The 18,250-nt window shown below is 37.8% G+C and overlaps 1 protein-coding gene across 3 annotated transcripts in view; it reads left to right on the forward strand.

The window, feature by feature from the left end:
* Nucleotides 1-18,250, forward strand: part of CD96 (CD96 molecule) — a 108,849-nt gene that overhangs the window by 75,170 nt on the left and 15,429 nt on the right. For all 3 annotated transcript variants that reach the window (XR_004182047.1, XM_031662999.1, XM_031663000.1), the window contains exons 9-10: nt 5,650-5,718; nt 6,225-6,296. Coding sequence is in view for 2 of the 3 variants with exons in the window: in XM_031662999.1 (XP_031518859.1) it covers nt 5,650-5,718; nt 6,225-6,296 (141 nt within the window). In the remaining variant the exon portion in view is untranslated. The remainder of the gene's footprint in view (nt 1-5,649; nt 5,719-6,224; nt 6,297-18,250) is intronic.

Genomic DNA, 18,250 nt, shown 5'->3' on the forward strand with positions numbered 1-18,250 from the left:
GGCTGAAACACACCTCCCACCTGCTCACCACATTGCAAGCAATGAGAAAGAGAGAAGAGCTGTGGCCCTTTGGGGAGCCCAGACCTAAGGCCCCCTGAGCCAGATCTGTAACACCCTCTTTGGAGCTCTACAGTTCCTGGCATCTCTAAGCTTTCAGGTGCCACAGTGTTCCCCTTGTCCAGACACCAGTGACCGCAGCAGAAACCACTTGCAATACATCTGGTCCAGCAGCAGCCTCACACAGAGTCAGCACCCATGCTGGAGCCTGGAGCTTACCACTCTGCCTCAGCAGCCAGTGTGCCTGGCTGTGTGCAGTGGCCAGACCCCACGCTGACTCGTTCACACACCCCTTACTGCTCTGCACCTGGCTCACCCTTGGCAGGTATGGGATCCAGGCTGGTAGCACAGACCAAGCACAGCCTGCCGAACCAAGTGGGTGGAACAAGCCCAGAAGTGTGAGCAATACCCAGGCAGAAGGCACCACTGGCCACAGAATTTCTGGCTGGCAAAGCGACACCCCAAGGATCCTGTGACAATTTCACCTCTGTAGTAGTTTCCTTGTCTTAAATAAATGAGAGTAACATTATCTGGTTCATATGATTATTATGAGAATCAAATGTGAAAGTGTATAAAAAACAAAAATGAAGGTACGACTCATACTGTCCAGTCTGAGAAGAAATGTCATGAGTCTAGTAAGCAAAAACCATCTCAAAATAAATCAAGACCTTTATTTGTAATTTTTAATTCCTTGAAGAAGGAACCAATGACCAAAATTATTTCTCTCTTTTTTAAAGTTACCAGTATATCCTTTATGCTCCCCTTATGCTACTTTGCAACTGCTCACTTGCTTCTTTTATTTGTCATATAGTAGGTCCATATTAAATTATCTTTAAAATCTATGTTGTTTGGAAAATATTTCAGCATTTCCCAAAAGTTAGCCAAACATAGATCTTCTAGCCTTCCTCTACCTTTCCTTTCTCTAGCAATTAGGTCACCAGGAAGACTGGCAAGAGTATAGATTAAGAGATTCAGTTTTGCTTAACGATGTCATATGGAGATGACCAAAATTAGCTCTTTTAGAACATGTTTCTGTCTGCCCACTCAATTCAGCACTGACTGGAGCTGTCTTCTAACTTAATTGAATTTCCAGTGATAGCGTAAAAGGGGGGCGTTATTTTATTTTAGTGAGAAAATTTTTAAAGAGTTAAAATAGAAATGGGCCAGGAAGGCTTCAAACCTCCTCATGCAACCTCATGGCCATTTCTGAACTAGTATAAACAAAACATTTTGTGTGAAGTAGTGTTTACCTCTAAATTTCATCTTATTTCCTGGAGACATGGGTCATTATAGTATAACTCTGGATACTTGCAAGATTTAATAATACTAAACATTCACATTGAAGAAGGAATAAACGATCAGCAAACAAAGCCATCAACTCCCTATCACAGAGTTTGGCATCTTACTTGCCTATATAGTATCTCATGATTTAGAACACACTATTGAATATCGAAGAGATTTTGCTATGTTGTGAAATACAAACTTAGCCTTAAAATGAAAGGTACAAAGCAAGCTTTCTCACATCTGGAAATACATGATCAATATGAATCTTTCAAAAACATGGCTACGAGGAATGCAAATAAAATATTTTTAATTCTCTACATGATATCAAGAGACAGTCAGACATGTTCTTATATAGTTACAGAATCTCCAGGTCAGGTTTTAAGAAGGGACTTTTTAAAACAAAACAAAACTCCTAAAAAATAAGCAGTGTTGCTGCACCCTGTGCCACAGTTTGATCACTGTTCTCCTGCTGCTGCTTATGTCTTGGATATGCACTTTGGCAGGTAACACCTCACCTAGCTCTCACATCCAGTTCAACTCAGCACATGGAAAAAACACCCTGAGGGTTTGTAAAAGCCCAGTCCTGGAATGGACAGGTGCCAGAAATGGCTATTACTAATCCATGATATGTGAGACCACACACTGGGCCTTTGCACTGGCTATGCCCTCTGCCTGAAAGCTCCCACCCTCCCTCCACTGGCCACAATCTCCCACTACATTCCTTGGGAAAGCTTTCCTGGGACTCTGGGTGGGCCATCCCCCCTTTAATATGTTCTAGTGTTTGAATTGGCTTACGTGATCCTCTGCTTGATGTCCATCTCCTCTGTGAACTTAAACTCCAGGAGAGCAGTATTCCCAGTACCAAGCACAATGCCTGAAATATAGAGACTTCCAGATATTGGTTGAACAAATGAAAGAATGTATGCAGGGAGTAGCAAGAGAGGACTATGTGAAGATTGTTAGAGATCAGGTCATGGAGTATGAAGGGGCCTTAACCTTGAACCATAGTGTAAAGTGGAAGAGAGAGGGGTAGATTTAATTTATCTAGGAACTACATAGTTCTCTAAATAACTTTAACTCTGAATTCTACATAATGAGTGAGGTCTCATAGTAAAGGAATCATTCTCTCAATAACCTGTGCAAGTTGGTTCGGACCCTCAAGTGGAAGTCTAAAGAACATTCAGCTGGAGATCAATATGAGCGAAATAACTTTGTTCTCCCTGGGGAAAGAGACTAAGAGACTAGGTATCATTGATCCTTTTGTTCCCCACCCTTGGCATGTATTCAGCCCTCAATGCACTCCACAGTCTTGTGTGTCAGAAGGGTAAAGCAACATAGATGTCTAAGTTGGGGCAGAGACATAGTCACACAAGGATTAAGGCAGCATGCATTCCTCAGCACGTTTCTCCCTCAACAAGGTACCTAAATAACATAATAGGTAGAATCAAATAAATGAGTTCTCCTTCTCCTGCAGTAAACCTTGAGAAATGACTTATGTCACATTATTTTCTGACCTACAGAAGAGAACATTTAACCAGTCATTTTCATATAAATGAAATTCCCAATCAAGTTGTACTTCATCAGGATTCCTGAGATTCCTGCCAGAATTAAATCACATGTCCTGGTCAGTGCCAGCACCCAGTGCGGGCAACCAGGCTGGCATAGGAAAATGTCTGTTGCTTGCAGGTAAGATATATTTTTAAAGGCAGCTGGCAGTTGCTTCTTAGACTGAGATTTCTAGGTAGTGGTCATGTAGTTTACAAATAAATATTAAGTTCTTTGATGTTTATTTCCTAGATCTTTTTCATCATCTTCATTATGACTATTGTTATCATAGCACCACTGTTAAAAACAATTCCTTTGAATTTACTTACCAAGCCTCTCAGCAAATACTTTTGGAGGTTAATTTCAGCATGAGAGAGAGAAGGGAGGGGAGGAAGGAGGAAAGAACCATCTTTATTCGTTAGGAAGAGCCTGTCATATCTCTCAGTATCTCACAGTGTTCAAATTACTTACACCTAATTTATTTATTTTCTTCTCTATATTTTTACCTTGTCTTGTCCCAAAAGGAATATGAAGTAACTTTAAAAATACGTAACAATACAATTTTGAAAAGAGGTAACTGAAGGAATTGCTGCAGAGAGAAAAAAGCAAAGTCTTCTCAATGAGAGAAATAAAATTATAAATCACTTGGTGATCCATAGATTTGTAAAATGGTATAACAAGGCAGTTGTCCAGAAGCACAGCTGCTCTTAATGCAGAGACAGCCTGGAGACCCTCCTCTAGAGGGCGTGGTGGAGCACAGTCCCAGGAACTTTCTCACTCTAAGTGTAAACAATGGCGACCCCACCCTTCCCCGCATCGTATTAGACTGTCATCTAGTGTCAGCCAATGGGAAAATCCTCAGTATTATATAAGAGGAATTCCACAGTGACTAGGAATGTGGTTTCAATACTCAGTTCAAAGCAATCTACAAAAGCATCATATATGCTTTACGTAGTCAATCTTGTGCATTTATTTCTATTAATACAGCCTTTGATGAATGGTGGGAGGCAGTGAGCTAGAAGTTAAAATTACCGCACAAGAATCTGGTACCGATGGCTCAGTGGGATAGCAGAGGAAAAGAATTGTAGGTGATTCTGCCAGTGAGAAGTTACTACCCTACCACAAAGCTAATGCCCCAGCCTACTATCACACTCTTTATTTCTATTAGCTCTTTTCTAGTACAACACTTTGGAATGTAGTTCTTGACTTGAGCCAGGCTGAAGAAGAAGGAATGAGTTGCCTTAGATCAACTTTCTTTCAAAAAGACCAAGGAAAATGGGACAATTGTGGAACTCCTCGGGAGATTCAAGTGGCCTATAGTTAGAATATGCTGGTATTAACATCTGATAAACTGCAAGTGACCTGTTTTACCGTTTCTAAGACATACTTTTTAGCATTTACTGAATGCCAGGCACTCTTCTAAGTATTTTGTATGTATGACTCTTTTAATCATGGAGGCACGGTGGGTAAGTATCTTTTTATAGTTCATTGATACACTGCTTTGCAAAACAAAAAAAAAGGTTATCATTGCTGACCTCTGAATGTGAACTACTTATAAATGCAAAAACCACAATGCCAACTTATTCATTTGATTTGATTGCCCATGTTCTCTATTTAAGACATTCTCTTTCACATAATTGAGGTACCAGGAAAGCTGGCTGCCCTTCACTACTAACTAAAGTTTGAGGATGAGTGAACATACTGGCTAAGATACTGTAAGGATATTTTATAGGATACTTTACACATTATACAGCATTCTTTTTATGACGATCTGGGGAAAAGTTTCTTTTTAATCACAACAAAAAGAATAACTTTTTCTCTCGCTATTCATAATAATACTGTTTCTAACTTATTATATTCATCAATCATGTAACCTCTACTGTTTATTTCTTAGCATTTGCTACCAGAAATGTCAGACCAAATGTGGGGCCCACATCTACTAACAGCATAGGACATCAGGAAATGCACTTTGTGCACTATTCCTGTTTAGGTTTCAACAGGACTCAACATAATTTTTCTACTATATTTTCCTTGTTCCTATTTTGCCTTTCTACTTTTATCTTCTTGTATTGCACATTGATATAAACCACCTTAAATACATTTCGGAACAAAGGAGAAATACACACAAAATGTACTCAAAATTTTTCTTTCCAAGAGATATAAACATGATTTCAACGGACTGTGGTTGGATATTTTTCTTCTTCTTTAATCTACCTTGCTATATATAATAGCTCTAAAATATAGAGGTATTTTCAAATGAATATGAATCAGTCTTTCACTTTGGAGGAGTGAGGAGGAAGGAAGAGAATGTACAATTATGGAGTATAAAGATGGAGAAATGACTTTGCAAACTAACAACTGAAGTAAATATGAAACCATATTTAGTATGTGAAGATATATTTTCACAATTGTATTTGTGAAAATTCACTATAAGGTAAGTTTCATGAGAGCAGGGACCCTGTCTTCATTGTTTATTGCTATATCCCCAGCATGCGGAATAGAGTGGCATACGGTAGACACCGATATAATATATTTTGAAAGTATGAATATAATACATTTAGAATTAGGAGAACTGGGTTAATAGCAAAGAAATGATATTGGATATTATTCCTTTTGGATTCAGTTTCATCATTTATAAAATGAGGCTATTCGCTAAGATTCTTTCCAACTCTAATATTCCAGGCTCTTTTTAAATGTAGTGGCATAGTTAAACATATGAACGTAAATACATATAATAATTTGGGAATTTTATTTTCAAAATAGGATATCCAGCTACGTCTTCAGTGACCCTTGCAGATGTGAGTGCCTTGAGGCCAAACACTACTCCTCAACGTGAGTTCAGCAAGGTTTTCCTCCATGAGTGGAAAGAGACAACACACTCACAAGTTTTACTACTGCTTCTATAATGTTGACGTTTCAGTAAACAGCTGTATTTTCATTTGATGTTTGTTAATATCTTGGTTTTGAGTTACTCTATGGTGACTACATATTGATATGACAATTTCTATAATCTTAAAAAATAAGGGGTGATGATTTGTTATTATATTGTACCTTTTATTTGTCAAGGGATTTTAAGGTAATATTAAAGTAGTCTTCACAATACTCTCAGTGATCTGAGTTTGTGACAAGAACAGAAAAAGAATACAAATCAGTGACAAGCTGGCATTAACCTACAGAGCTTTTGCTTAATATGCCAGCTAGTATTCCTGCATAGGGAAGCACATTTTCAATTTCAGATTTCCCCAAAGTCACATAGATTAAAAATTTTGTGCATCAAAGCAAAGTTAAATTACAGCTTTCTAAAAAAGCTGGATTCTGAAAATAATTTTGTCTTTCAGCCAGCAGTTCCAGTGTGACTACCCGAGACTTCAACTACCCCTGGACCTCCAGTGGGACAGATGCCAAAAAATGTTAAGTATAATCGTGGGTTCCTTGGGTCCTCTGGACTTCAGTCATTCATCCGACACACATATTGAACAACATCTATGTGCTTTGTTTGTAATAATATTCGCAAATGTTCACAAAGCATCTGTCATGTTTAAAGTATTGTAGATGCTGAGAATACACCCATGGACAAAAGAGATCTAAGCTCCAAATTCTGATGAAGGGGAAACAGACAAGTGGTGATAAGTTATATGGGGAAAAAAAGCACAGGAGGGAAACAGTGGGAATCGAGAGTGAGGGGTTGCCATTTTAAATGGGTGATCTCGAAAGGTCTTTCTGAGGAAGGTGACATCTGAGCAATGCTATAACCAGTCAACCCTAAGAGCAAGCTGTGAGTATATCTGGGGAAAGAGCAAACTAGCTAGAAAATGCGCATCAGTAATAAAAATGAAAAGACGGAGACCAACATGAGGCCAGAAATTGTTTCATTGTTACTTTTAATCTGGCCAACTAGCAGTAGAGTCTGTGGGTGCTGCTTTAGCAGGTACAGACAGGGTCCAAAGAAGAAATATATTGCCTCTTAGTGGGATTAGACAAGGATCAGTGTGGTGGGGAAGGGGTAAGGAAGGAGACTGGAGCAAAAGAAGACAGGACAATGGATGCCCCAGGGCCAGAACTCTGAATTTAAATGCTAGACCCTTTGCCACAAAGGGTAATGTGTATGTCCCTTTGGAAAGCATTTAAGTTTCACAGTTAAAACCTTTAAAAGTATTTTGTATACGCTTGCTCCCTCATTCCTGGGAACTTGTCCTTAGGCAAGAAAGGGAGAAAAAGAACATGAATAAGACTGTTCTTTGTAGCATTATTTATTTATTTTATCTTTTTAATGGCCCTCAGGCTCACAGATTTGAATTAATCATAATATTTAATTCATGAGACACATTCGTCATTGGTCGATGCATGACCCTCTGTAATTTAACATTTTTCTTTTAATAAATATGTTAATAATGTAATAGACACCTGTGAACCCAGTACCCAAATACAAGAATTGAAAAGACAGTATTCAGAAGGGGGACCATAGAAAGAGATCTAAAAATAAATTAAACTTAAGTGTCTATCAAAGATGGTATGGCAGATTACTGTGAAAAGAGGAGACTGTTCAGCAAAAGGACCTAGTAATAGTGATTATTGATAAGAAAAAAAAAATAATATGTACCCCTGCCATGCACATTACACAAAAATAACTCTATATAGTTTAAGATCTTTATGTCAAAAGCAAAGCATTAAAACATGTGATAAAATAAATGTGAATTTCTTCCTGCTTTGGAGTAGGGAAGGGCTTAACAAAGAGACATAACCATAAAAAATACATAAAAATTAGAGTAAAATTAAGAAACTTGGGTTAATCAAAAGACATCTTTAAAAAAGCAAAACAAAAAGCAAGCTGTAATCTGGGGAAGATATTTGCCATGCATATAATTGATAATGAATCAGGAATATATAATTGACTAAGGATCAAAATTTTATATCAAGAAATTACAAAGAATGCCTACAAATTAATAACAAATATGACAAAATGAACAAAAGTCACACCACAAAACATGAAACACACATAGATAGAAACATCTAAAGAAATGCTCAGTCTTGGTCAGGACTGATGGCTCACGCCTGTAATCCCAGCACTTTGGGAGGTCAAGGTGGGTGGATCACAAAGTCAGGAGATCAAGACCATCCCGGCTAACATGGTGAAACCCCGTCTCTACTAAAAATACAAAAAATTAGCTGGGCATAGTGGCAGGTGCCTGTAGTCCCAGCTACTCGGGATACTGAGGCCGGAGAATGCCACGAACCCAGGAGGTGGAGCTTGCAGTGAGCAGAGATCATGCCACTGCACTACAGCCTGTGTGACAGAGCAAGACTCCGTCTCAAAAAAAAAAAAAGAAAGAAAGAAAGAAAAAAAAAAAAAGAAAATCTCTGTCTCTCTGACAATCAGGAAATATAAATGAAGACTAGAATTAGAAAATCATTTTACATGTAATCAATTTACAAAAATTAAGAAATCTGATATTGCTAACTATTAAATAGGATTTATCCAACATCCTATTGTCATAATTTCTTATATGTTACTGATAGTACCATCACTTTCCACCATCCTTTGGCATTGCATTTTACAGCTGAACATGTGCATACCTACAATCCAACAATTCTATTCCTAGATATAAAAATCCCTCCAGAATTAGTACATGTATGCATGAGATATGCACACAAATGTTTGGAGGAAACACTGTTCATATAGCAAAAACTTTAAGTAATCTAAATGGCCATAGTCAGGAGGACAGATAAATAAATTGTAGTATACTAATAAAATATAATATTAGAGAGCAATGAAAAATAAGTGAATGACAACCATATACAACAGCATGAATGAATCTTAATAACATTATGTTGAATTAAAAAGTAAATACCAAATAAAAGCATATGGCATATTTTCTAATGAAATTTTAAAGCAAGTATAATCAAACACCATATGCCTTAGACATAATATGTGATACAAAATTTTAAGCTTTATAAGTGAATAATAATTATAAACATTCAGGACAGCATTTGCTTTTGATGGAGATATAAGGGATGAGACAGGGAGAAAACATTTATGGTGTTATTGATAGTAACCCAAAATCTGTGTACAGGAGTAGGAGTAAGAGGGTGTTAGGAGTAAGAGGATATTAAGAGGGTGAAAAATATGTTCAGTAATAAGAAATGGCAAATAGGATAACTCAATGAAATACTATGAAGCCAGCCAAAACAATAGCCATAACCCTGATCCATTCCTCTTCACTGGGCAAGACCTCACAGCTAGGGCCTCCAGCCACCCCCACCCAGCTGTATTCTATGGACAGAACTCTGATGTCTCCCTGGGACAGAGTGCCCCATAGGAGGGGTGGGTCATCACCTTGGTTGTTTGGATGACTCAGCCCTTCCAGCCCGCAGGCATTGGAAAGTCCAAACTGAACAGAGCAGAGGCAGTTCCACAGCACAGTTCCCCAGCACAGCTGTTTTGTTGAGGCATGACCAGACTGCTTCTTTAAACAGACCCGGATCCATTCTCCTCACTGGGTGGGTCCTCCAAGCCAGGGCCTCCGGCCAGCCCCACCCATGTTCTATGGCCAACAGAGTTCTAATTTCTTCCTGGGACAGAGTGCCCAGTAGGTGGGGCAGACATTTACTGTTTGGGCACCTTAGCAGGTTCAGGCTGTGGGCCTTGAAGAGCCCAAATCAGCTGGGGGCTGAAGGGATTCCCAACACAGCACAGCTGCTCTACCAAAATGCAGCCAGACTGCATCTTTAAGCAGGTCCCTGATTCCATTCCTCTTGACTGGGTGAGATCTTACAACTGGAAACTCCATCCACCTCCTACAGGCACGTTCAGGCCAGCAACAGGTCAGTAACCCCTGGGACAGAGCTCTCAGAGGAATGGGCAGGTGGCCATATTTGCTGTTTCACAACCTTCACTGATGATACCTCCAGGTACTGGAAAAACCAACGTGACTAGGGTCTGGGGCAGACCTACAGCAAACCACAGCAGCCCTACAGAAGAGTGCCCAGACTGTTCAAAGAAAAACAAATAAAACACAACAGCAACAACAAAACACACAAAAAAATCCAAAGGTCAGCAAACTCAAAGATCAGAGGCAGATAAGCCCACAAAGATGAGAAAGAATTAGCACAAAAAAAAAAGAAAGAAAAGAAAAGAAAAAACAAAGAAACTGGAATGCTCCCTTTCCTCCAAATAATTGCAACACCTGCCCAGCAATGGTTCAGATCTGGGCTGAGGCTGAGATCGCTGAAATGACGGAAGTAGTCTTCAGAATGTGGATAAAAATGAAGTTCACTGAGCTAAAGGAGCATGTTGTAACCCAATGGAAAGAAGCTAAGAATCATGATAAAACAGTGCAGGAGCTGATATCCAAAATAGCCAGTATAGAGAGTAACATAACCGACCTGATAGAGCTGAAAAACATACTACAAGAACTTCACAATGCAATCACAAGCTTTAATAGCAGAATAGACCAAATGGAGGCAAGAATCTCAGAGCTTGAAGATTGTCTTTCTGAAATAAGACACGCCAACAAAAACAGAAAACAGTGAAAAGAAATGAACAAAACATCTGAGAAATATGGGATTATGTAAACAGACTGAATCTATGACTGATTGGGGTACCTGAACGAGACAAGAATGGAGCCAACTTGGAAAACATACTTCAGGATATCATCCGGGAGAACTTCACCAACCTAGCAATACAAGCCAACATTCAATTTCAGGAAATACGGAGGCCCCCAGTAAGATACTCCATAAGAAGATCATCCCCAAGACACATAATCATCAGACTCTCCAAGGTCAAATGAAAGAAAAAAATGGTAAGGGCAGCCAGAGAAAAAGGCCAGGTCGCCTACAAAGTGGAAGCCCATCAGACTAACAGTGGAACTCTCAACAGAAATCCTACAATCCAGAAGAGATTGGGAGCCTATATTCAACATTCATAAAAAATAATTTTCAACCCAAAATTTCATATCTGGCCAAACTAAGTTTCATACATGAAGAAGAAATAAGATCCTTTTCATACAAGCAAATGCTGAGAGAATTCATTACCACCAGATCTGCTTTACAAGAGATCCTGAAGGAAGCACTAAAAATGGAAAGGAAAGACCATTACCAGCCACTACAAAAAAACACTGAAGTATACAGGCCAGTGACATTATGAAGCAACCATATAAACAAGTCTGAAAAATAATGAGCTAGCATCATGATTGCAGGATCAAATCCACACATAACAATACTACTCTTAAATGTAAATGGGCTAAATGCCACAATTAAAAGACACAGAATGGCAAGCTGGATAAAGAACAAAGACCCATGTGTATGCTGTCTTCAAGAGACCCATCTCACATGCAGAGACACATGTAGGCTCAAAATAAAGCGATGGAGGGAAATTTGCCAAACAAATTGAAAACCAGAAAGAGAAGATCTTGCATTCTTAGTATCTGACAATACATACTTTAAACCAACAAAGATTAAAAAAAAAGACAAAGAAAAGTATTAGGTAATAGTAAATGGTTCAATTCAACAAGAAGACCTAATTATCCTAAATATATATGCACACAATACAGGAGCACTCAGATTCATAAAGCGAGTTCTTAGAGACCCTCAAAGAGACTTAGACTCTCATGCAATAATAGTGGGAGACTTTAACACCCCAGTGACAATATTAGACAGATCATCACGACAAAAATCAATAGAGACATTCAGGACTTGAACTCAGCTCTGGATCAAGTGGACCTGATAGATATCTACAGAACTCTTTACCCAAAAACAACAGAGTATATACATTCTTCTCACCACCTCATGGCACTTCCTCTAAAATTGATCAGATAATCAGGAACAAAACACTCCTCAGTAAATGCAAAAGAATGGAAATCATAACCAAGTCTCTCAGACCACAGCAAAATAAAATAAGAACTCAAGATTAAGAAATTCACTCAAAACCATACAACTACATAAAATTTGAACAATCTGCTCCTGAATGACTTTCAGGTTAATAGTGAAATCAAGGCAGAAATCAAGAAGTTCTTTGAAACTGAGAACAACAATACAACGTACCATAATCTCTGGGACACAGCTAAAGCAGTGCTAAGAAGGAAATTGATAGCACTAAATGCTCACATCAAAAAGCTAGAAAGATCTCAAGTTAACAACTAACATCACAACTAAAAGAACTAGAGAACCAGGAGCAAAGGAACCCCAAAGCTAGCAGAAGATAAGAAATAACCAAGATTGGAGCTGAATTGAAGGAGATAGATACACAAAAAACCTTTCAATAAATGAGCCAATCTAGGAGCTGATTTTTTCAAAAAGATTAATATAATAGATATACCACTAGCTAGACTAATAAAGAAGAAAAGAGAGAAGAATCAAACACAATCAGAAATTATAAAAGGGATATTACCACTGACCCCACAGAAATACAAACAATCATTAAAGAATACTATGAACACCTCTCTGCAAATAAACTAAAAACTCTAGAAGAAATTGATAAATTCCTAGGCATATACACCCTCTGAAGACTGAACCAGGAAGAAACTGAATCCCTGAATAGACCAATAACAAGTTTTGAAATTGAGACAGGAATTGATAACCTACCAACCAAAATAATCCCAGGATTATATGGATTCACAGCTGGATTCTACAAGAGGAACAAAGAAGAACTGGTACCATTCCTACTGAAACCATTCTAAAAAATTTAAAAGAAGGAAATGCTTCCTAACTCATTCCATGAGGCCAGCATCATCCTGACACCAAAACCTGGCAGAGATACAACAAAAAAAGAAAATTTCAGATCAATATCCTTGATGAACATCAATGCAAAAATCTTCAACAAAATACTAGCAAACCAAACTCAGCAGCACATCAAAAAGCTTATCCACCATGATCAAGTTGGTTTCATTCCCAGGATTCAAGACTGGTTCTACATACACTAATTAATAAAAGTGATTCATCACATAAACAGAACTAAAGACAGAAAGCACATGATTATCTCAAAAGGTGCAGAAAAGACCTTCATTAAAATTTAACATCCCTTCGTGTTAAAGATTCTCAATAAACTAGGGATTGAAGGAACATACCTCAAAATAATAAGAACCTTATATGACAAAGCCGCAGCCAGTATCATGCTGAATGGGCAAAATCTGAAAGCATTCCCCTTGAAAACCAGTACAGGGTTGCCCTCTCTCAGCATTTCTATTCAACATAGTATTGGAAGCTCTGGCCAGGGCAGTCAGGCAAGAGAAAGAAATAAAGCATATTTAAATAGGAGTAAAGGAAGATGTGAAAACTATCTTTGTCTGCAGATGACATGATTCTTTATCTAGGAAATCCCATTGTTTCAGCCCAAAAGTTTCTTAAGCTGATAAGCCACTTCAGCAAAATCTCAGGATACAAAATGAATGTGCAAAACTTGCTAGCAATCCTATACACCAACAACAGACAAGCTGACAGTCAAATCATGAATGAATTCTCATTCACAATTACCACAAAAAAGAAAAAAATACCTAGGAATGCAGCTAACAAAGGAAGTGAAGAGCCTCTTCGAGGAGAACTACAAGCCACTGCTCAAAGAAAGCAGAGATGACACAAATGGAAAAACATTCCATGCACATGGATAGGAAGAATCAGTATCATGAAAATGACCATACTGTCCAAAACAATTTAAAGATTCAATGCTATTTCCATTAAACTGCCATTGACATTCTTCACAGAATTGGAAAAGAACTATTTTAAAATTCATATGGAATCAAAAAAAGATCCCAAACAGCCAAGGCAACCCTAAGCAAAAAGAAAAAAGTTGGAGGCATCATGCTACCCGACTTCAAACTATACTGCAGAGCTATAGTAACCAAAACAACATTGTACTGGTACAAGAACAGACACACAGATGAATAGAACAGAATAGAGAACCCAGAAATAAGACCACACACCTACAACTATCTAATCTTTGACAAACCTGGCAAAAACAAGCAATGAGAAAAGGATTCCCTATTTAATAAATTGTGCTGGGAGAAATGGCTAGCCATATGCAGAAAATTGAAACTGGACCCCTTCCTTACACCATATACAAAAATCAATTCAAGATGGATTAAAGACTTACACCCAAAACTATAAAAACCCTAGAAGAAAAGCTAGGCTATACCATTCAGGATATAGGATAGGCAAAGATTTCATGATGAAGATGCCACAAGCAATTGCAACAAAAACAAAAATTGACAAATGGGATTTAATTAAACTAAGAAGCTTATGCACAGCAAAAGAAACTATCAACAGAGCAAACAGACAACCTATAGAATGGAATAAAATTTTTGCCATCTATCCATCTGAAAAAGGTATAATAGCCAGCATCAATAAATAATTTACAAGCAAAAAACAAACAACCCCATTAAAAAGTGGGCAAAGGACATGAACAGACAGTTCTCAAAAGAAGACATGCATGTGGTTAGAAACATGAAAAAGAAAAGCTCAACATCACTGATCATTAGAGAAAGGCAAATCAAAACCACAATGAGATATCATCTCAGTCAGAATGTCTATTACTAAATAGTCAAAAAACAACAGATGCTGGTGAGGGTGTGGAGAAAAAGGAATGCTTTTACGCTGTTGGCGGAAGTGTAAATTAGTTCAGCATTGTGGAAGACATTGTGACAATTCCTCAAAGACCTAGAGGCAGAAATATCATTCGACCCAGCAATCCCATGACTGAGTGTATACCCAAAGGAATATAAATCATTCTATTATTCAAGACACATGCACAAGTATGTTCATTGCAGCACTGTTCACAATAGCAAAGACATGGAATCAACCTAAATGCCCATCAATAATAGACTGGACAAAGAAAATGTAATACATATACACTGTGGAATACTATAGTCATAAAAAGGAATGAGATCTTGTCCTTTGCAGAGACATGGATGGAGTTGGAACCTGTTATTTTCAGCAAACTAATGCAGGAACAGAAAACCAAACACCACATGTTCTCGAATTTTCTCCATATCAGCAGTGTTATCATTTATGTGTTCCCTGAGGTGACACTTTGAGTTGCCTTCAAGAACTTTTTCTTTGCATTTACAACTTGGCTAAGGATTTGGCCCAAAAGGCCTAGCTTTGAGCCTGTCTCAGCTTTTGACATATCTTCCTCACTAAGCTTAATTATTTCTAGCATTTGATTTAAAGTGAGAAATGTGCTTCTCTTCTTTCCTTTGAACACTTAGAGGCTGTTTTAGGATTATTAATTGGCCGAATTTCAATATTGTTTTGTCTCAAATTAAAGAAAATAAAAAGAGGCCCAAGGAGAGGAAGAGAAATGGGAAAACCACCACTAACTGAAGCAGTCAGAACACACACAACATTTATCAATTAAGTTCTCCATCTTCTAAGGGTGCAGTTTGTGGTGCCTCAAAACAATTTCAATGGTAACATCTAAGATCCCTGATCACAGATTACTATAATAGATATAACAATAATATGAAAGTTTGAAATATTGCAAGAATTACCAAAATGTGGCACAAAGACATGAAAAGACATGAATTGAGCACATACTGTTGGAAAAATGGCACCTATAGACTTGCTTGACACAGGGTTGCCACAAACCTTCAATTTGTAAAAAAAATAAATAAATAAATAAATAAAGCAGTATCTGTGTCTGTGATGTGCAATAAAGTCAGGCATGCCTGCACAAATTTCTGGGAGCTTCATGGGTTTCCCCATGGTTAAGGCACAAGCCCCAAGATTCCAAAGCTTGTGAGTGTCATCTTTGTCAACAAGAGTATGAGGGCCGTATTTGTGGACCAGGTGGACATGACAAAAGTGGGCACAGAAGCTAGCACCAGTGTGTGCACCTGGGTGGCAGAGGTGGTGCTGGCCCAGTACATACTCACCTTGAAAAGGAAGATGAGATGAAAAATCAAGATCATCAAGATTCCTGTGGCCAGGCCTTGCATCTCTGGATATAGTTTGCCACCTATACTGTTGTTTCAAGGATACAATCAAAAGCAGAAGAACTCAGAATGCCTTAAGGAATATTGAATAGCTAAGAAGTGACTTATCAAAAGTCTGCTGTGCATGTAGAAATGATGCAAGAATTCCAGAAAAGTTCAGTTTGCATCAAGAACCCTGCAAAGGTAACAAATTATCTGTGGTTTTATTAAAGGAAGATGCCAAACTTTAATAATAATGGACTTTGATATGACACTAAGTAGATTTTCCTACCATGGGAAAAGATGCCTAATGTGTCATAATATGATTGACAACTATAAACTTGTCACAGGCGAATGTCAAAGAGGTTATTGCAACTGAAGGAAAAATATTTTATTATTAAAGTTGAACCTGTTAACTTCAAGAGAAGTACCCATTTATGGTAGAATAGTATGCTGCCCAACACAGTGTCTTTGTTGAACAAGCTTTACCAAAAAATGAAATTTAAAGAAATTGTGGAAGAACTTGATGTTATGCTCAAGGAAGGATATAATAATTTACTTGAGAAGCTTCAGTAACACGGTATCCATGTTCATATTTTCAGCAGATATTGGTGCCGTAGAGAAGTTTATCAGTCAAGCTGGTGTTTGTCATCCGAATGTCAAGGTAGCGTTTGTTTGTGGATTTGTGAAAATGTGTACTCAAAGGATTTAAAGGAGAATTACCTCATGCAGTTAATGAACATGATGTTGCCTTGAAGTACACAGAACATTTCAGTCAATTCAAAGACAATAGCGGCCAGGTGCGGTGGCTCACGCATGTAATCCCAGCACTTTAGGAGGCTGAGGCAGGCGGATCCCCTGAGGTCAGGAGTTTGAGACCAGCCTGACCAACATGGAGAAACCCCGTCTCTACTAAAAATACAAAATCAGCCGGGCATGGTGGCACATACCTGTAATCCCAGCTACTCGGGAGGCTGAGGAGGGAGAATCACTTGAACCCGGAAGGCGGAGGTTGCAGTGAGTGAGATTACACCATTGCACTCCAGCCTGGGTAACAAGAGCGAAACTCTGTCTCAAAAAAAAAGAAACAATGGTAACATAATTCTGCTGAGACTCCCAAGAAGACTTTAAAAGGGCATACAAATTAGCCAAATTTTCACTTTCTGAAAATTAGATCTCTAAATGATAGAGTGGATAAGCATTCAAGAAAGTATTGTTTCATCATAAGATGAATCACTAGAAGTAGCCAACTGTGTCTTACAGAGGATTCTATAAACAAGCATTCTTCAGGATGTTCTCTTCTGCAAGAGCAAGTGATACCAGAATTGTTCATCTCTTCACCTTGATGAAAGACTATTTTTTACAATATATTTCTGGTCTTGAAAGTTTACCTTTATGTATTTAAGTATTTTCAGGCATTGGAATCCATCAACAGGAAACTCCATTTTCTTCATCTCTCTCACCATACTTCCCACTACCTGTTGTTAACAGATTAAAAACAAAAACAAAAAACCTCAAAGTCAAAATTAGAAAAATAACTCCCTACTTTTCCAAAGTGGCTTATGTTTTTTGATTTTTTAATTATTATGAGGGGTCTTTTAAAATTGGGAAAGTTACTAAAAGTCCAAAAAGAAGTTTTATGAAATTACAAAAAGAAAATTGCATACTTTTAAGTGTTGTAATGTTTGTAATTTGTAATTGTGCTGATGGTATGACCATCTCCTGAAATTGTGTTATGTTAGGTTATTTTGCTTGGGGAAAATCAATATTGACCAGAAAAACCTGGCACTGTATACTTGCTGAAAACTATTAGTGTCCACACATCACTAACCATTACAAAATGTTCTACATTGACTCACTGATAATAAACATAAAATGGAAAATATTTTTTAAATACCCATTTTCCTTAAATGGATAGCACTTATTCAGCCGTTTAGATTTTAGCATAAATTAATTTATCCCATTCTTTCTTGCAAACATACTTTGATGAGATGCAAAATAAAGACATCAAGTTTAGAAAGTAAGAAATTAAAGGAGTCACCATACCATATTTAGCAAAAAAACTACAAGGTTAACTGCCTTTTTCATACTTTTAGCTAAATCTAGGCCTGGTCTCAATTGTTTTTCAGTTAGTTATTGTTCTTTGGAAATCAAATTTTGGCTAATGGTATAATCATTAAAAAACGCTTAGTCCATCATCGTCAATAGGCCTTGGTATTCTGTCTAGGACAAAAAATTAATAAAGATCACGTATGCAGGATCAGAGAGTTATACTGAAAATAAGAACATCTCCCTGAACTCAGACTGTAAAAAAGCTGCATATGAAACCACTCTTACTTCTCAGGTGACCCCAAATGGAAATAGCTATGACCAACTGTCCTGTAATCAAGCCCTAAAGAATGGACTCTCACCTCTTCTGGAGGGCCTGATCACACACCTCTGTCAGCAACTGCAGCTGCTGT

The sequence above is a fragment of the Papio anubis genome, chromosome 2 (genome assembly GCF_008728515.1).
Source record: "Papio anubis isolate 15944 chromosome 2, Panubis1.0, whole genome shotgun sequence".
Lineage (NCBI taxonomy): Eukaryota > Metazoa > Chordata > Mammalia > Primates > Cercopithecidae > Papio > Papio anubis.